This window comes from Oncorhynchus nerka, linkage group LG20, assembly GCF_034236695.1.
Source record: "Oncorhynchus nerka isolate Pitt River linkage group LG20, Oner_Uvic_2.0, whole genome shotgun sequence".
Classification (NCBI taxonomy): Eukaryota; Metazoa; Chordata; class Actinopteri; order Salmoniformes; family Salmonidae; genus Oncorhynchus; species Oncorhynchus nerka.
Window position 1 is genome coordinate 42877229 of NC_088415.1, and position 21548 is coordinate 42898776.

Genomic DNA, 21548 nt, shown 5'->3' on the forward strand with positions numbered 1-21548 from the left:
CCAAATCCACTAATTTGAAGGGGTGTCCACAGAGGTTGACCGATTAATCGGTGTGGCCGATTAATTAGGGCCGATTTCAAATTGTCATAACAATCGGTAATCAGCCTTTTTGGACATCGATTATGACCGATTATATTGCAATCCACGAGAAAACTGTGTGGCAGCCACGAGTGCCGCGTCAAAAGGAGCCAAGGTAAGTTGCTACTTATCTTGTAAAAAAAAACTAAAAAAAACAATCTTCACACGATCACTAGTTAACTACACATGGTTGATGATATTACTAGGTTAACTAGCTTGTCCTGCATTGCATATAATCAATGCAGTGCCTGTTAATTTATCATCGAATCACAACCTACTTCAACTTTGCCAAACGGGTGATGATTTAACATAAGCGCATTTGTGAAAAAAAGCACATTCGTTGCACAAATGTACCTAACCATAAACATCAATGCCTTTCTTAAAATCCATACACGGAAGTATATATTTTTTAAACCTGCATATTTAGTTCAAATAAATGCATGTCAGCAGGCAATATTAACTAGGGAAATTGGGTCACTTCTCTTGCGTTCAGTGCAAGCAGAGTCATGGTATATGCAACAGTTTGGGCCGCCTGGCACGTTGCGAACTGTGTTTCTTCCTAACAAAGACCGTAATTAATTTTCCAGAATTTTACGTAATTATGACATAACATTGAAGGTTATGTAATGTAACAGCAATATTTAGACTTAGGGTTGCCACCCGTTCGACAAAATACGGAATGGTTCCGTATTTCATTGAAAGAACAAACATTTTGTTTTCTAAATGATAGTTTTCGGATTTGACCATATTAATGACCAAAGGCTGGTATTTCTGTGTGTTTATTATATTTAAGTCTATGATTTGATATTTGATAGAACAGTCTGACTGAGCGGTGGTAGGCAGCAGCAGGCTCGTAAGCATTCATTGAAACAGCACTTTACTGCGTTTGCGAGCAACTCTTCGCAATGCTTGAAGCACAGAGCTGTTTATGACTTCAAGCCTATCAACTCCCAATATGAGGCTGGCATTTCTAAAGTGCCTATAACAACATCCAATAGTCAAAGGTATATGAAATACAAATGGTATAGAGAGAAATCAACACGTCATAATTCCTATTACTACAACATAAAACTTCTTACCTGGTAATATTGAAGAACTGGGAATATTGAACCACCAGCTTTCATGTGTTCTCATGTTCTGAGCAAGGAAGTTAAACGTTAGCTTTTTTTACATGGTGCATATCGCACTTTTACTTTCTTCTCCAACACTGTGTTTTTGCATTATTTAAACCAAATTGAACACGTTTCATTATTTATTTGAGACCATATAGATTTTATGTATTATATTAACTGAAAATAAAAGGGTTCATTGTTCATTCAGTATTGTTGTAATTGTCATTATAAAAATATATATATTTTATATATGTATAAAAAAAATTGTCCGATTAATCGGTATCGGCTTTTTTTGGTCCTCCAATAATCTGTATCAGCGTTGAAAAATCATAAATTGGTTAACCTCTAGTCTACATACCATGTCGTGTGTAGGCTATGCCATATGTATTAGCTAATATGCATATTCAGCTGTCGTTTTTAAACCTCCATTCTAGCATACATGACACACACAAAAATCTGTCTAACTACATGCTTTGATTTGTGTTTCTATGCAAATAATATAATTTAACATTTCTTTAAACCTGCAGCTAGTTGATTGAAATTAGACAATCATGCCAAAACATGATTCAAAGTTGCAGAGGCACAACATTGGTTATAGAAGTTGATGGGACATGTCCCCCCCCATCCCCAGGGAAAGTTGCACCCCTGCAAAATTGAATTCGCTGAGACACAGCTAATGAAATACTAGCTTCCTGTGCAGGCACATTGACGTTTACAGTATTAGCTGGCTAGGCTAGTCAACATTTGCTAGCTTTCAATAAATTGGCTAAATGGTCAATGAAGTTACTTCTTCATATGATCAAGACCATTCGTATTGCATGCTGCATAATTCAAGTTCACTCAAACAGATATTTATCTTATTTCAGTCTTTGGGAGCGAATGTTAGTTCCTCTTGACACACAGACAGCAGATCAGAGGCTGTTTACATCTTAGAAGCAGGCCATTGGCTGCCTTTATCAAAAGGGGTATGTACAGGAGTTCTGATTGGTTCCAAGTTCAGCAGTTTGCAAATTTGCTTGAGCTAGACAGTGTTGAAATATACTTTTTCTGATGGTGAATTGAAGGTGCCAACATATTTTACAGCAGAATATTTCATTGTCAATTTTAAATCAGCTCCTCGCTCGACATCGATCAACTACCTCGTCTTCGGCCCACCACCTTATGGTAACACACCCAGCTAGCACATATAATATATGTGTATTTCGCCCACGGAGACGGGAGATCGTACTTGTGCCCACACTTCCTACTGTGTCTCCCCTGCTCATCTATCTTCATGTTTACTTCAAAACTGACTGAATGAAGCAAAAAAACATATATATTTTAAAAAGCGATGCTCTAAAACAGGGACAGAGTTGAAAGGTGAGGGAGAGCAATTGAGGTGGTTAGTCCTACAAACAGTGCTCTAACACAGGGTTAAGGTAAATTCCATTTCAATTCAGGGAATTGCTTTTCAATGAGGAAAATGGAAATTGAATTGACCCCACCTACACCCTGGCTCTAAGACAATGTATCCCAAATGACACCCTATCCCCTATGGACCCTGGTCAAAAGTAGTGCCCTACACAGGGAGCCATTTGGGATACATTTGGCAAGCAGACACAGAGATTGGACATGGCTGCTGTTTAGCATTAGCTACAAAAGATTAGCTCCAAAGCCAACACATGACTGACCAGCGTAAACTAGCCTACTAGCCTTTTCACACAAAGACACCAAACAAGTCAGCTGCCGAATCACACAGCTTCTCTTTTGTGTCTGTGAACAGTATATAGTGAGACAAGTTTATTTTCTTGTCTCCCGCCAGTTGAGCCAAGCCGTTTGACGTCGTTGGTTGTTGCTCCCTGTTGCTTAACAGCATCATTAAATCACAAGCTGCTCCGCCGTGTAAAGGGTTCAGCCTTGCTCAGGTGAGAGTATAATCCCACTTTTAGCTCGTCACCCCTTCAGTGCCAATAAACGACAGTTAACAAAGTCCGAGTCCCATACGGAAATGGTAATTCTCAAGGCTACAGTTCCTCTTTCGCTACATAGAAAGAATGTGTACCAGTAGGCCTGTTCACCTTATCCTTCATCTCAATCTCTTGGTGAGGTTGGTTCTCATTAGGGCTATTGTTCCGCTTTCCCTACCTGTACACACACACACCTACTGTCAGGAATTTACCGTGACAACTGGATTTTTTTTTACAGTGTAGGGCCCTGTTCAAAAGTAGTGCACTGTGTAGGGAATAGGGTGCCATTTTGGGATGTAGAGTGTACCTACTCTACTCAATCATTATTTATATGTTTCCTGGGTACAGTTGCTCCATTTTTTCTCCCATTGCTTCTGTCATTCAACCCAACCTGAGTGCAACAAAACGTTCACATTCTTTCTCTCTTGTATTTCCTTCCCCTCTTCTCACCCCTATCTCTGTCTGTCTCCAGTGTGCTGCAGTGAGTCTCAAGCTTCATCCCAAATTGCACCCTATTCCCCATTTCACGCACCAGTTTTGACCAGGGCACATAGAGCTCTGCTCAAAAATAAGGCCCTAGTCAAAATGAGTGGACTATGTAGGGAAAGGGGTGCAATTGGGGATGAACCGGTCTCCAATGTGCTGTAGTGAGTCAGTCTCACAGTCTGAATAGCAAACAGACAACAGGCTGAGATTTTCCCAGGGAGGAGAGAGAAGAGAAGCTCCAGGGAAGACTTCAAATGACTGTTGCATTATATGAGTCAAGCAACTCTGTGTCAGTGTGTAACTCGATGCAAAACTAATAACTATATTTTTCCAATAGCCCAGTGAAAACAACACAATATATTGTTACCATTATCATTCCCAGGATGTTTGGCAAGGTGGGGGGGATATGTCCCCCTTGGGAAGCTGGATCATTTTGTCTTTTTAAAAACACCTGTAACAGCCATTTTCTGCAATCAAGAACCTATGACACAACTATAGAGATCCTATATATTATTATAATGGTTCTGTGTGTAATTCTATGGATAGAACTAGTACCATGACCTGCATAGAGTAATGTACAGTATTCTCACCTGTAGTTCGCACCAGGCCACCTCCACCCAGGTCTCAGTGTCCAGGCCTTTATAAACGGTCTTGAAGGCACCCCTCCCCAGCTCAATGTCAAACTTCAGAAACCTCCCCCCCGGCGAGGTGGCCACGGCCTTCATCTCTGCCTCCTCTTCCTGCTCCCGGTCTCGCTCCTTCCCCGTCTGGGGTGGGGCGGAAGAGGGGGCGTCCTTGGCCCCGGGGTCCTGGGTGGAGCTGAGGCTGGATGGGTCGTGGTCGGCCGTGTCATGTCCCAAGGCTGCAGAGGCGGCGGTAGCGGCCTGGGCGCCACCGAGGGTGATGACTGAGTCCAGGTGGGGGGCGGAGTGGGAGACAACTGGGGGATCCGCTACCACATCGTCCTCCTCACATATCTCCACACTCTTCCTGAAGAAACGCTTCTCTCTCCTCAGTCTCGGCCCGTGACCCCCTGACCTTGAAGCCGCCGCAGTCGCAGCCGGGGACGAGGGTGTGGAGAGAGACATGGGTCTAACCGCCAGGGGCTCCACTTCCTTACTGTCCCTGGTCTCTCCGGGCCCTCCACCCCTTCCACCGCCGCCTCCTGTCTCTCCTCCCTCTGCGGTTCTCCTCTCCTGGGTCTGGGAGGAGGGGAAGTCTGAGGGGGTGCTCTGCGTCCTCTCCCTCCTGCTGCTCTCCTGGTCAGTCTCCTCCTCCCGTGCGCCAACAGGTTTCTCCGAAGAGTCCTCCGTCCCTGTGGGTTCCCCAGGGTCCGTCGCCATGGGGATGCGCCGCCTCCTCCTCCCCGTCCTCTCCTCCGACCCTTTGGTTCTCCTTCAGTCCCCGTCTCTCCTCTCGTTTGTGGTCCTCTTCTTACCCACCTTCTAGGTTCTCTGGCTGCTGTTCTTCCAGCGTTTCTGGTGACTACGCGACTGGGCCCTGCCACTAGAGTAGACTCCCTCCTTATCTCTTCTCTCCTTTCTTTAGTCTTTACAGAGGTAACGGATAAGCAGCAGTGCTTCTTTTCTCCACCCGACCAACACTAACTTTCGATCCTTACTTTCCTTCTCTCCATCTCCTAAAGTACATAGCCTTTCCCCTGCACTTTCTGAGGGTACCTCAATAAAGCTTCACCTCAGCCAACCTATATACACACAAACACAGGCCAAGGAAAGTCTTTCAAGTCTCTGGGAGAGAGGGAAGTTAGTGTCCCTTCCCTCCTTTTCTGGATAAATCCCTCCTTCAAAGTGTAAAAGGTGAATCTCCTCAGGTAAATTCTGTGAAGAAAACAAACAAATAAAAACACATTAATATTCAGCAGGCTAGTGAGATAGTGAGATGCGAATAACTTTCCACTGTAAAAGTCATATTTGTGCATATTTAAAGCATTCATTTCCAAGAAGAACAACAGTTTGACTTCGACATTTGAGAATGTTTTAGTTTGATGTTCTGGTCAGAAAGGGGACACACACACACACACACACACACGACAGAACAGTTTCAGAGGCACAGAGAGGGCAGGCCTGAGAGGATTCTGAAGAATCAATAAATGTTTTTTACTGGGACTCTATACTCATTTCCACAGTCAATACTGACTGTCAAAGGATGCTTGGTCAGTGTCTAAAATCATACCAAATCCGATGTTCTTCATTAAAATGGGGAAATGTTCATACAAGCCTTGGAGGAAATGGTTCCATCATTTTGAATGTAACCAATTCCTAATAGCACACTTTAAATACTGCCTGGTTAACACCAATTTATGGTGTTATTCCCAGGCATTTCCCCAGTGTCTATTCCACCTCAAGTGTTGATTGCCTATTTTGCAAGGGACTGGAACAGGGCATTTCTTTGCAATGCATTTTTTTAAATTCCTGCCGTTTGTGTTGTATCCAGCCAAACTTGATCTTTTAAAAATCACAGAAAGCCTTTATTTCGCAGCCAGCCGAAACCGAGATAAAGGTCCACTCAGTTTCAACCATCATAATAAGCCTGCTGAAGAAATTCTCTAGTAATTGGATACTGGCTAATACTTCATGTTGGACGAAATAGTCAAAGATGGCATTATTCCCAGTGTTTGTGGGTAAATGATGAAGACTGTAAGGTGATTAATTATGCTAATTAGATAGCGTAAGCACAGGCCATGCCACAAGTCTCCCAAGTATGGTCAGACTTGAGATGTTTATGGCTTACTCTGAGAAAAAAAATCAAAAACCTTGATGACAGCCTAACCTCCGTTAAGGGCTACAGTAGCATTGCTGATTCAACTAAGGAAATTATTGCAGTTTCCTACAGCCCAGCACCCCCTATAAAGTGTTGCGCATGACTCCATAAACTATTTCAACTAAGGAATCTTTAATTGAAGACGATCATGCCCAGCTTTGCGTTAATCAGATTGCCAATCGGAAGTTTATGAGTGTGTTGCAACTGTAGTTGTGTTCAGTGAAGACCATTAAATCAACATAGTGGTGCTAGATCCTATTGTGATGATATAAAAAAAACTGGATAGATGAGGCGGTATTATGGACCATTTCTACATGATTCATTCATGAGCAGAGGGGGATAAACTGCACCACAAATGGCACCCTATTCCCTATATACAACCCTGGTCAAATGAGCTCTGGTCAAATGCAGTGCACTACAAAGGGAATAGGGTGCTACTTCGGACACAACCCTAATCAAATTGAACTGGAGTGAACGCCACAGATCGGCACAATGGGGGTAATATATGTAGAGTACACACATTCATCATAATCATTATCGTCAGCACAGCAACACTGCCCAGGCAGTTAGTAAGGCATGTCATTTTGTGCCCGCCAATATACTTCATTAATTTATTCAATGACAGTCAGTAGGGCTGGCTAAGTGAATTTGAATCGCCCATCAATGGTGTCCACTTCCACCAGACAGACAGTGAGTGAAACTGATCAGACGGGATCTCCACTACTAACACACAACCTTCTATAGAGGGGTAATAGATTACCACACACACAGATGGAGGATCTTAATTTGATCTCTTTTATTGCTGAGAATTTTCCTGCAAAGCAAGAAATACAGATTAACTTTGTGATTTACATAAATTCACTTAAAACCCACACTAACACAAATTATATTAACAGGAATGCACTTTTCGTGTAGCCTACTTTTGGCCAGCTAATAGCCTAACCACCAATCAAGCAACATTATGTACTAAATGTTCAAATGCTGTTGCTGCAGGATTTTTATTTTGCTGTGCCAATATAGGTCGAATTAAGATTAGGGTTGCACATTTTGGGGAGTATTCAGGGATGGAAACTTTCCACAGGAATATATGGGAATTAACAGGCATATTTGCGAATTAATGGAAATAAATGAAAATTAATATTAATACCATTTAAATGGAGATGTTTTTTGCATTGGATATATGTACCAGATCATATGGAGAAAGAAACCAACCTTTTACCTTATCATAAGTAGACATAATTGCAAATGAATAAATCCTTCCAATAGAAATAAAAAAAACTTTTTTTGTTACGAATTGAACTTTAATTAAATGAGTTGACTCTTCACATGGGATGATTTCACTGAACAAAAAAATAAAGGGAATATTGAATGATCCATCGCATCTCCCAAAAACGTTTTCAACATACATCTGTAAAATGAGTCTAGAAACTAAAGCTTTGGTTGTCTTCCTCTCAGGCTTCCATGTCTTCTCCCTGGACCTCCTCAATGTCCACCTCTTGAACATAAGACTGAGGCCTCATCTTCACTGTCACTTTCCAACCTTGTTGAGGATGGTTCGTTGTCAGGCTCAAAAAGCCTCAAATTTGCCCAGATGGCCACCCATTTTTAAACCCTTGTATTGGTCAGCCTGTTGCGTGCTTTGGTGTGTGCGTTCCCAAACAAGGACCAGTTGCGCTCTGAGGCGGCTGATGTTGGTGGGATTTGGAGGATGATCGAGGCAACAGGGGAAAGAGCCTCAGATCCACAAAGTCCCTTCCACCAGATGGCTGATGAGATATGTTGGCACGACTGCCATATTGCATCTCCATCTCAAAACCCTTGCTTGGAAGTGTACTTTGCCAGACTGCGAAGAACCTTGTCCTCATCCAGGCCAAGGTGGCGAGACACTGTAGTGATGAGACTATAGGCCTTGTTGATCTCTGCACCAGACAGGGTGCTCTTGCCAGCATACTTGGGGTCAAACATGTACGCTGTGGCGTGTATGGGCTTCAGGCAGAAGTCTTTAGGCTTTTTGATGCATTTCAGAACTGCTTTTTCCTCTGCTTGGAGCAACAGTGAAGTGGGCAGGGCAGTACGGATTTCTTCTCTTACATCTGCAAGCAGAGTCTGAACATCAGACAGGATGGCATTCTCTCCCTCAATCCGTGCAATGGCTCATACTATAGGTTTCTTCAGGAGTTTCAGGCTGCTTACCACTCTCTCCCAAAATACATCATCCAGGAGGATCCTCTTGATGGGGCTGTCCATATCAGCAGACTGTGATATGGCCATTTCTTGGAGAGACTCCTTCCCCTCCAGGAGACTGTCAAACATGATGACAACACCACCCCAACGGGTGATGCTGGGCAGCTTCAATGTGGTGCTCTTATTCTTCTCATTTTGCTTGGTGAGGTAAGATTGCTGCTATAACTATGACCCCATACCTAACCATTTCCTTGGCTCGCTTGTAGAGTTTATCCATTGTTTTCAGTGCCATGGTGTCCTTGAGGAGCAGATTCAATGCATGAGCAGCATGGGTGTGATGTGAGGGTAGGACTCCTCCACTTTAGAACAAGCAGCCTTCATGTCCACAGCATTGTCTGTCACCAGTGCAAATACCTTCTGGGTTCAAGGTCATTGATGACTGCCTTCAGCTCATCTGCAATGTAGAGACCGTGTGTCTGTTGTCCCTTGTGTCTATGCGCTTGTAGAATACTGGTTGAGATGTAGTTAATTATTCCTTGTCCACGAACATTCGACCACCCATCAGAAATGATTGCAATACAGTCTGCTTTCTCTAGGATTTGCTTGACCTTCACTTGAACTCTGTTGAACTCTGAATCCAGCAAATGAGTAGATAAAGCATGTGTGGTTGGAGGGGTGTATGCTGGGTGAAGAACATTCAGAAATCTCTTCCAATACACATTGTCTGTGAGCATCAGAGGTGAACCAGTTGCATACACAGCCTCGAGAAAGACATTCATCAGCATTTCTCTGACTACGTTCCTCCATTGATTCAAAAACACTTCTGATTCCAGGAAGACCATGAGCTGTTTCTATCGATAAGGTGTCTGATTCCTCATTTTCCCCTTGAATAGAAGTAGAGGGACTTTTGTCAGAGGTTGCTTGTTGCGAGTGCTGAGGGAACTTTATGCACTTGGCCAGATGATTCTGCATCTTTGTTGCATTCTTCACATATGATTTCGCACAGTATTTGCAAATGTACACAGCGTTTCCTTCTACATTAGCTGCAGTGAAATGTCTCCACACATCAGATAGTGCCGGTGGCATTTTCCTATAAAGATTAGGAAAAAATGATTTTAAAAAAACTAATACAATTCCATGTACAGACAAATAGTTCTCATTAGTGTGCAAGATCTTGAAAATCAGCTGTACATGTGATGGAAGATTGCACTGTGCATGCAGAGGGTTGCAATTCCATTGAATTGGGGATAGTTTAACCAAAATATTCCACAAGACCTAGAATTGCCTTGTGTGTATCTCACAAAAAAAAGGTTCACTGTTATGAGCTAACTTTTTTGATGAATTTAAGAAAAAGTCCACAAATCACGGAATTTTAACGGAAAGTTTCCGACCCTTTTGCAACCCTAATTAAGATCCTACATCTGTACGTACACACACATACAGTACATACACACACACAACCATTTGAACGCTGTAATAATTCACTCTCTGTCTGTGTGTGGGAGTGTGGTTTCCCTTGCAGAAAAATCTGTCACTGTCTCTAGGTGTCAGGTATTTTCCGACCCTGTCACAGCAGCCAATAATCTGTAAACTCTTAACGGTGTCTGTCAACTTGTTTTTGTAGCTACTCTATTACACAGTAATAGCCTAATACATTTTACAAATACACAGTACTGTTCATAAAGAAAATTGTCAGGGCAAAATCTCAACTTTTTACATGATAAATGGGCAATGTGCTAAGTAAGCCTAGTTATTGATCACTCTTGAGCTCTAAAATGTAGCTGAAATATTCTCAAAAGAAAACAATAGGCTTCCAGCATTTACACAGTTTAAAACTGAATCGAGCCCAACCCTGACACTAAAGAAGCGATCCACTGTTAAATTAAGTTATCAATAACTAAAGAAATGTTGAGGGAAGTGAGGAAGTGAAAAGGTTAAGACCTGTAGTAAATGAATGAGTCTGTCCAGGAGTGTGTGCAGGTGTAGGTACATGTAGGGAGGTAAAGCTATTCAGGACACCAGTTAGCCTACACTGATATTCATGTGCAACGGGACACAGCTACAGTATGGTGCTAAAGACTCTTGTCAACCACCACCCCTGTATAGTGTTACATAACAGCTTGTTCAGAACAGTCAGTTGTGATGTCTTGTTCATTTGAATAGCCTACATACGGCATTGGGAGGCTACCTATCTTGTTCAGAAAAAAAAGTATTTTAAAAAGGTATCTAAGTAGTCACATGCACCAGTCAGCACTCTCTGTAGTTGCAATTTACCAGGGGACGAGGTTACAAAGTAAGTTTTAAAAAAACGTAATTGTAACGTTGTTATACCCCAACATTTAAAATGTCAACGTTTACTCACCACATGGGGACTAACAGAAGCTCATTACAACCATATGTCTCCTTCATATCCTATCACAATTACTCAACATCCAGTCAAGCATGTCCTCTCTGAGAATCAGAATCTCAGACCCACAATATCAATACCTGTCACTCAAATGAGTGATACAATAGTACAAAGGTGGGAGGAGATACTAGAATAACTGCTAGGATCATCATGAAGGGAGGGGAGACCCTAGACTAACTGCTAAGATCATCATGAAGGGAGGGGAGACCCTAGACTAACTTCTAAGATCATCATGAAGGGAGGGGAGACCCTAGACTAACTGCTAGGGACACCATGAAGGAAGGAGAGACCCTAGACTAACTGCTAGGGACACCATGAAGGGAGGAGACCCTAGACTAACTGCTAGGGACACCATGAAGAGAGGAGACCCTAGAAAAACTGCTAGGGACACAATGAAGGGAGGAGATACTAGACTAAGTGCCAGGAACACCATGAAGGTAGGAGAACGAGAAATAATTCCAGTTCAGTTACATTCCAGAAGCAGGCAAAGACATCCTCTAAGACCTATATGGTACAGTAATAAGCCCTACTGCAAGGCAAGAACCTCCATCTGACTAAAGAATAGAACTCCAGTGTGCAGCATGAGGATTGAGACAAAGATGAAAGGTATAGGCCCTTTTTCTATATAGCGCACAAAAGCCATTATGGTTGTGGAAACATGCCATTGGACTACTCTGTCTAATGGCTGTCTAGTCAAGTAAGTATCTACTAGCCTAATGGGAGCGAGACAGTAATATTCTTCCAAACCTCTTAACTGACATATTCCCCTCACATTACCGTTCTTACCCGAGCCGTATCGTCCTGGCTCTGATATTTCCTTTTCACATTGTCCTTATCAATTGATGTGACCACAAACTAGGGAAATTAACCACTGTGTTGAACACCAATGGGGATTTGGGGAAGACATTTATATAAGTCTGTGGGGTAGACATACCAAAAGTCTTGCTGTCTGGAAAGGTAAGTCCAACATCTGATTGTGGTCTTCGTCTATATCAATAGATATAAGTTTGACCATAAATTAGGAAACGGAACCAATGTGGTTGTGGTGAACCCCAGACGTATTATGTAAGTCTATGGGACATACATTAGCCTTGTTCTAGTTCTGTTTGTGCTCTCCTGCCAACTTCTATGGTCATTTGCAAGACAGAACAAACATAACTAGGAGCAGGTTAGACAGACATACCAAGAGACCACAGACAGTGGGGACAAACACACTATATAAGTGAGTCTATGAATCAGACAGACATGGATTGGTAAGGCCTCAGCATGAAATGGGCGGCACAGGAGACAAAACAACAGAAAGGGAAGTTCTCCTTTAAACAACAGCTTATTTCCCAGTGTTCCGTAAGGTAAGGAGTTCCTATGTAATGGCCGCTACATCCACATACCGGACAGTTATCACAGTGCATCAAACACATTCACACAGCCCATCCCTCTTTCTCTCACACACACACCCACAAATATGCATGTACACACACAGACGTGTGTAACGTACACTCACACACATACAGGCATGCGCGCAGACACACACAAACATGTCCCCTTAAAAAATATATATATAAAAAATGAATGTCAAAAGGAATTTCCTGACACCTGGCAAATGACCGCCCATGTAGGCAGAAAATGTTAAACCACCACGGTACTGTCCCAAAAAGCACCCTATTCCCTATATAGTGGACTACTTTTGACCAGAGCCCTGACAAAAACTAGCGTTTGGCACCCTATTCCCTGTAAAGTGCAAATGTTTTGACCAGGTCCCTGGTCAATAGTGTGCCTAGGCATCTGGTCAAAAGTAGTGCACTATATAGGGAATAGGTGCCATTTGATACACAACTCCTGTGTTTGTGTGTGAAGGCACATGTTCGCAATCACATGTCAATACTGGTCTGAATCCCAGCCATTCAGCCTTGCAGTAATGCAGTTACATCAACTAGGCTTACGTGTAATGAGATGTGAACATTCAATACATGCTGTATTCTGCCTCCCTGTCCCTCCAGGCCCTTTACGGAGCATATCGGTATGTACACCTGCAGTTGTGCTAATAACAAGGCCTAATAGTTTTTTGAAATGCACAGCCAAAATCACCATGGCACATTCAGTTGATTATTGCGAAAAGTTTACAGTATGGGTTATTGCTTCCTTTCATTTTACCCGCAACTCCTCTAAAGAAACTGGAAGTCAAAGTTTGAACATTTTACAGGACAATTCAAACATGGGAAACTAAATCACACAATTTAGGCTACCACACTCTCAATCACATAGTTAGATATGGAGAATAGACTGAGGGTCTCTCTCTCACACTAAACTGCAAACTAACACTGGTACATTTCTCCCTCCCTCCTTGCCTCTTTTCATCCCTCCCTCCCTGCCTCTTTTCATCCCTCCCTCCCTGCCTCTTTTCATCCCTCCCTCCCTGCCTCTTTTCATCCCTCCCTCCCTGCCTCTTTTCATCCCTCCCTTTGTGGGTATACACACATTAATCCCCTGGGACTGAACGGCCTCTGTAGATTTAGTCAGGCAGACAAAGGAGGAGCCAGGGGAATGGGGGTGCATGCCAGTGTGTTTGTGTGTGTGTGTGTGTGTGTGTGTGTGTGATGCGCAGTTCGCGAACGAGTCGTTCTTTTTGAACGACTCTTTTTACCGACTCAAGAGTCATTTGTTTTTTGAGTGACTGGTTCATTTTAGTCATTCGTTTTACTTGCTAGTCCTACAGCAGGATTAATACACGCACCTCCGACTCAGTGGCTTCAGAGACGTGCTATGACCAACAAACGTCTATCATATGTTCACAGGAAAATAGATCACACTGCAGGCAGCATAAAGAAGAAAAATGTTAAGAACTGATAATTGATCGCATGGTCCAATATGTAAATTAATTGATTATTGAATGCTATGATGGACACAGCTTTATAGAACCAAAGCATACACAGATTCCACTTAAAAAAACTCAAACTCGAGAACAGATTGTTTGGCGGGGCTGCAGTTCGCAAACAATATTGTGCTTATCACCCCCACAGCAGTCAAGCAATGCATTCCGCAAAAAGTCGTTCACAATCTAGTCCGGTTGAGGCCACAACTAGACCTTGTATCAAATGTATCAAGAAAGAATCTTATTTGTATGCCTTGAAATAAACAAATGTACATTGATTAAAATCACACTTTTACAAGTCTCAGTCACAAATGACAGCTCCAATAAGTCCCCTATGTTGAATGCCATGTGAACGAGAGGCTTATAGAATCATGACTCCTGGGTTTTAGTTCATAGTTCGCTGGTACGGGGCCCTGCGTGCCCCCTATGGTAAACGAGAGGCTTATAGAATCATGACTTTTGAGTTTTCAGTTCAGCAGTAGGGGGTCCTGCGTGCTCTGGGCATTACTGATTAAAATGAATGAAATGAGTCGAAAGAGCTGTTCTTTTGACTGAACTAGTCAAAAAAAATATGAGTCAGCAAAAAGAGCCGAACTTCCCATTACTAGTGTGTGTGTGTGTTTGTGCATGTAATTGGGGGCTGTGTGTGTGTGTGTGTGTGTGTGTGTGTGTGTGTGTGTGTGTGTGACTGGGAGGGAGACAGATGTTGGGACATGAGTTTGATGAAAAGTGTGAATAAAGGGGGGACAGAGAGAGAGAGAAAGGAGGAGAGAGAGAGAGAGAAACCGCAGGCAGGAGGGGGGCTGGATGGTTTGAAGGGGTGGGATAAATGTGTGCGCGAAAGAGAACAAGAGCCAGAGAAAGAGAGGGGGGTGACAGACAAAAAGGGGGTTGGAGGGGATTTTCCCTGATAAAATATGTACCAGTGTGTGTGAATGAAAGCAGTGACTATAGCTACATTCTGCTTGAACAAAAACAACCACCATTTGCACAGGGAGGAGTGGGACAGAGAAAAATACAATTACAAAGACAAATGAGAGTCAGATAGGAATGAGAGAGGTTGGAATGGGCGTAGAGAAAAATGAGTGGAGAGATTGGATTCCATTAACATAGAAATATTACTACAGGCTGAGTGACTTGTTTGATTTGATTTGATTTGTTTGATCGTAGCTAGCTACATAGCTAGCTACATAGCCGTCTTTGTTTCAAAGATAATTGTGTAGTCTAGAGCGATTTTCTAGGTTAGCTAGCCAGCTATTGTCGTTCTCCTAACGCAACGTAACGTAACCAACACTGCTAGCTAGCCAGCTTGCCCCCGAAAAGCAGCATTGTAGAAACTTCACACTCAACGGAACGACTTGATTAGGGTAGTGTCAACAACGCAGCTAGCCTACCTCAGCAGTACTGTATCATTTTAATCATTTTAGTCAATTAGATTCTTGCTACGTAAGCTTAACTTTCTGAACATTCGAGACGTGTAGTCCACTTGTCATTCCAATCTCCTCTGCATTAGCGTAGCCTCTTCTCTAGCCTGTCAACTATGTGTCTGTCTATCCCTGTTCTCTCCTCTCTGCACAGACCATACAAACGCTCCACACCGCATGGCCGCGGCCACCCTAATCTGGTGGTCCCAGCGCGCACGACCCACGTGGAGTTCCAGGTCTCCGGTAGCCTCTGGAACTGCCGATCTGCGGCCAACAAGGCAGAGTTCATCTCAGCCTATGCCTCCCTCCAGTCCCTCGACTTCTTGGCTCTGACGGAAACATGGATCACCACAGACAACACCGCTACTCCTACTGCTCTCTCTTCGTCCGCCCACGTGCTCTCGCACACCCCGAGAGCTTCTGGTCAGCGGGGTGGTGGCACCGGGATCCTCATCTCTCCCAAGTGGTCATTCTCTCTTTCTCCCCTTACCCATCTGTCTATCGCCTCCTTTGAATTCCATGCTGTCACAGTTACCAGCCCTTTCAAGCTTAACATCCTTATCATTTATCGCCCTCCAGGTTCCCTCGGAGAGTTCATCAATGAGCTTGATGCCTTGATAAGCTCCTTTCCTGAGGACGGCTCACCTCTCACAGTTCTGGGCGACTTTAACCTCCCCACGTCTACCTTTGACTCATTCCTCTCTGCCTCCTTCTTTCCACTCCTCTCCTCTTTTGACCTCACCCTCTCACCTTCCCCCTACTCACAAGGCAGGCAATACGCTCGACCTCATCTTTACTAGATGCTGTTCCTCCACTAACCTCATTGCAACTCCCCTCCAAGTCTCCGACCACTACCTTGTATCCTTTTCCCTCTCGCTCTCATCCAACACTTCCCACACTGCCCCTACTGGATGGTATCGCTCCGTCCCAACCTTCGCTCTCTCTCCCCCGCTACTCTCTCCTCTTCCATCCTATCATCTCTTCCCTCTGCTCAAACCTTCTCCAACCTATCTCCTGATTCTGCCTCCTCAACCCTCCTCTCCTCCCTTTCTGCATCCTTTGACTCTCTATGTCCCCTATCCTCCAGGCCGGCTCGGTCCTCCCCTCCCGCTCCGTGGCTCGACGACTCATTGCGAGCTCACAGAACAGGGCTCCGGGCAGCCGAGCGGAAATGGAGGAAAACTCGCCTCCCTGCGGACCTGGCATCCTTTCACTCCCTCCTCTCTACATTTTCCTCCTCTGTCTCTGCTGCTAAAGCCACTTTCTACCACTCTAAATTCCAAGCATCTGCCTCTAACCCTAGGAAGCTCTTTGCCACCTTCTCCTCCCTCTTGAATCCTCCTCCCCCTCCCCCTCCTCCCTCTCTGCAGATGACTTCGTCAACCATTTTGAAAAGAAGGTCGACGACATCCGATCCTCGTTTGCTAAGTCAAACGACACCGCTGGTTCTGCTCACACTGCCCTACCCTGTGCTCTGACCTCTTTCTCCCCTCTCTCTCCAGATGACATCTCGCGTCTTGTGACGGCCGGCCGCCCAACAACCTGCCCGCTTGACCCTATCCCCTCCTCTCTTCTCCAGACCATCTCCGGTGACCTTCTCCCTTACCTCACCTCGCTCATCAACTCATCCCTGACCGCTGGCTACGTCCCTCCCGTCTTCAAGAGAGCGAGAGTTGCACCCCTTCTGAAAAAAACCTACACTCGATCCCTCCGATGTCAACAACTACAGACCAGTATCCCTTCTTTCTTTTCTCTCCAAAACTCTTGAACGTGCCGTCCTTGGCCAGCTCTCCCGCTATCTCTCTCAGAATGACCTTCTTGATCCAAATCAGTCAGGTTTCAAGACTAGTCATTCAACTGAGACTGCTCTTCTCTGTATCACGGAGGCGCTCCGCACTGCTAAAGCTAACTCTCTCTCCTCTGCTCTCATCCTTCTAGACCTATCGGCTGCCTTCGATACTGTGAACCATCAGATCCTCCTCTCCACCCTCTCCGAGTTGGGCATCTCCGGCGCGGCCCACGCTTGGATTGCGTCCTACCTGACAGGTCGCTCCTACCAGGTGGCGTGGCGAGAATCCGTCTCCTCACCACGTGCTCTCACCACTGGTGTCCCCAGGGCTCTGTTCTAGGCCCTCTCCTATTCTCGCTATACACCAAGTCACTTGGCTCTGTCATAACCTCACATGGTCTCTCCTATCATTGCTATGCAGACGACACACAATTAATCTTCTCCTTTCCCCCTTCTGACGACCAGGTGGCGAATCGCATCTCTGCATGTCTGGCAGACATATCAGTGTGGATGACGGATCATCACCTCAAGCTGAACCTCGGCAAGACGGAGCTGCTCTTCCTCCCGGGGAAGGACTGCCCGTTCCATGATCTCGCCATCACGGTTGACAACTCCATTGTGTCCTCGTCCCAGAGCGCTAAGAACCTTGGCGTGATCCTGGACAACACCCTGTCGTTCTCAAATAACATCAAGGCGGTGGCCCGTTCCTGTAGGTTCATGCTCTACAACATCTGCAGAGTACGACCCTGCCTCACACAGGAAGCGGCGCAGGTCCTAATCCAGGCACTCGTCATCTCCCGTCTGGATTACTGCAACTCGCTGTTGGCTGGGCTCCCTGCCTGTGCCATTAAACCCCTACAACTCATCCAGAACGCCGCAGCCCGTCTGGTGTTCAACCTTCCCAAGTTCTCTCACGTCACCCCGCTCCTCCGCGCTCTCCACTGGCTTCCAGTTGAAGCTCGCATCCGCTACAAGACCATGGTGCTTGCCTACGGAGCTGTGAGGGGAACGGCACCTCAGTACCTCCAGGCTCTGATCAGGCCCTACACCCAAACAAGGGCACTGCGTTCATCCACCTCTGGCCTGCTCGCCTCCCTACCACTGAGGAAGTACAGTTCCCGCTCAGCCCAGTCAAAACTGTTCGCTGCTCTGGCCCCCCAATGGTGGAACAAACTCCCTCACGACGCCAGGACAGCGGAGTCAATCACCACCTTCCGGAGACACCTGAAACCCCACCTCTTTAAGGAATACCTAGGATAGGATAAAGTAATCCTTCTCACCCCCTTAAAAGACCTAGATGCACTATTGTAAAGTGGCTGTTCCACTGGATGTCATAAGGTGAAAGCACCAATTTGTAAGTCGCTCTGGATAAGAGCATCTGCTAAATGACTTAAATGTAAATGTAATGTAAATGACTTGACTGTGTGACAGGGAGCATAAGGAGTAGAAGCTCTGCAAGTTTTGCCCTGAGATGATTTGCACTGTCCAGGGCACAGCAGTCATAGAAATAGAATCACTGCACAAAATCAATGCCGGTCCACTCATTATGGCATCATTGACTTGAATTTAGATACTGTTCTAGTGGTTGTATTTCTTTGAGTTTGGTGCCCAGATGCCACCGCCACGCTGATCTATCACTCCTTGCTATTGGTGGGTTCAAACCCACGGCAAACAGACAGGGATGGATGGGGACATGGGGAGTGAGGAGTGGGGGACACGGATGGAGGAACCCTCGTAAGTTTGCTATTGGTTCAAACCCTTCTGGGTTGGAGGGGAGACATGCATGGATATGAATGGAGGGGGAAGACAGGGGAGGGGGCGAGGCACGGGAGAGGGCGGGGAAACACACGGGTGAATATGGGGACGGGGGGAACAAGGACAGAGGAATTCTCATACTCGTTTAGGGCTCATGACATTTTGTCAGCCGGTGATTGTCAAGCAAGTAACTGCCGGTCTCACTGTAATTGACCGTTAATTAGCATAAACACATTTAGCATAGTGCATAGCCTACAAGCCACTGAAGCAGACCTTTGGAACATCTACATTTTTAAAAGTCTAATAAATCCATGTAATATAGCCTACACCATCACAATAAATCCATTATTTATTCTAAAGTAACATGATAAAGAAAATGTAGTCCATTTCAGAAGACCAGAATAGCACGTTAAGTTGTCCTTATGTTAGGCCCTGATCTGGCTATGCCATATGGCTGTGGGCTACACTAGTTCATTTAGCAGACAAGATTTGCTTCGAATTCCATGGTATTATTTTATAGTATGAAGAATAAAATTGAACACTGCTGAATAAAATGGAAAGGATAATTTTCTCCAAATTATTTCAAAGGAAGTGCGCACATGCAGCTATTCTGTGTTGAGCGATTAACAAATAAACAGGTCCTCTTGTATGCTTAATTTAGAGTTATTTATGCCACTTTAGTAGTGATACAAATGTTGGGTAATATGTTTTGATGTTTAATACAGTCTAAGGCTGCATGAAGGGACTAATGATCTGAAAAAAGTCACAATCTGCACACACTTCATCAGTCTCTCATTCACAATTTGACAAACACTTGATAATTTCCCGGCGGCATCCTCCTTGTGTGGCTGTAATGCCCCCTAAAAATCCATGCCTTATGTGGCCGTCGTGCCCTTGGGCTGAATATAATAGGCTAATTATAAATGTCCATCTCCCGGCTGCCGTGTTCCAAAGCACCTCTCACTCACATGGCTCTCTCAGATGTAGCCAATGCCCGTCACATGATCGGATCCTTCTCACAGGCATTTCAGCTAAGAAATAGGCTACAAGTGACAGAAGACAGACACATCGGGGATGCAACTGCCCGAATCCCTGTAAAACTAATTCTGAGGCACATATTTAAGATGTTAGAACTGTGCACGAAATAAATATTCCAAACATACTCTGGGACAGTTGTGTGATGCGATAGATCCCAAATTAATACAAACACTCACATCAAAAAACGTTTTGAAAGCAATGAGGCTGATCGTTTAGCTTTATTTTTTTATAAACTATTAAATTAACTATTAAGCTATTTTTTCACATTATAAGCCCAGCAATGTGCACATTGTAGGCTATAAGAGCGAATGTTCCAAAATGCAATGAATTAGCTGGAAAAGTGACGGCAAATGTGATTATGCATTAACGCTTTATTATAAAGCTACATTTTTATGGTGAGAATTCTTCCCCAAACTGGCATACAAGTTATAAAGCGGATTAATGTGCTTCATTTTAAGAAGTTATTTGTCCACTTTAGTTGTGATACAAACCTTACCAAAACATATAGGCCTATGGGCTAGGATACATGAGGTGTACAACTATGATTTGAAAAAGTACGAGCTGTTTCTTGCCTGCATAAGCTGGGCATCATTCACAAGTGATAGTCTGATGGGTGACAATACTAGCCTATTCTTAATTTAATGTTGTCTTCACATATACTAAATTATATGTGTGTGTGATATTAGTTTCATGCATCTGTCTCGAGAGAAAGGGGCATAGAGAAAAAAAACATGTCATCTATGCACTTAAATAGCGAATGGAGGACTATGCACTTAAATAAAAAAATGGGGGACGCTTTTCCCATGGTTCATTTTCCTGCCAACCAGGTAGGCTATACTCCTGTTGTAAAGCGAAGCAATGTGCTTAATATTAGGACATTTGAGAAATAAATATAGTATGGCTAGCCTATAGAAAGCTCACGCAATTGCATAGCATATAGAAATGTTGCGCAACATGAGCACTCATGAAGTGTTTGATTAGATTTTCAAATACATTTGAATTGATGTCAGAGTGATTAGAGGGACAATAGAGTGCTGAGTACCAGGCAGTTAGCAAGTTTGGTAGGCTACTAAATCAGCAGCATCAGAGCTCGGAGAGACCTAATTACCGTGGCCACGTGGAATTTGACTGTGGTCATAACTCGTGACCGCCGGTATGGCGGTAATATGGCCACCGTAACTGCCCTAAGTTCGTTAAAGCATTGCTCATTATCTCTGGCTGATTAATCACGTGAGCAGAGAACAAAAACCGACCGCCAGGGAGGTGTGCGTTTTGGAAAGAAAAGTTTTAATAAAAGAGTCGTTGCTACATTGTACTCTGACAGCAGGCAAAATAAGGCCATAAAAATTAGCTCAGCCTGACGAAGACCTTGGGGTGTAAACGTTGCACAATAAAACTGCAGGAGCATTTCTACAGTGTCACGGTATCTTTCATACATCTGAATTACCATTTCAATCTTTATTTTAATTTAACTAGGCAAGTCAGTTAATAAGAACATTAAGAACAAATTCTTATTTACAATGGCGGCCTACCCCGGCCAAACCCGGACGACGCTGGCCCAATTGTGCGCTGCCCTATGGGAAAAACCTATCACGGCCGGTTGTGATACAGCCTGGAATCGAACCAGGGTCTGTAGTGACGCCTCTAGCACTGAGATGCTGTGCCTTAGACCGCTGCGC

General features: G+C 44.3%; 1 protein-coding gene across 1 annotated transcript in view; it reads right to left on the reverse strand.

Moving 5' to 3' along the window:
• The window catches only part of LOC115102685 (serine/threonine-protein kinase WNK2-like), a 79899-nt gene that overhangs the window by 54864 nt on the left and 3487 nt on the right, over positions 1-21548 (reverse strand). The window contains exon 2 of the mRNA XM_065006059.1: positions 4213-5460. Within this exon, the coding sequence (XP_064862131.1) occupies positions 4213-4965 (753 nt within the window). The 5' untranslated portion in view covers positions 4966-5460. The remainder of the gene's footprint in view (positions 1-4212; positions 5461-21548) is intronic.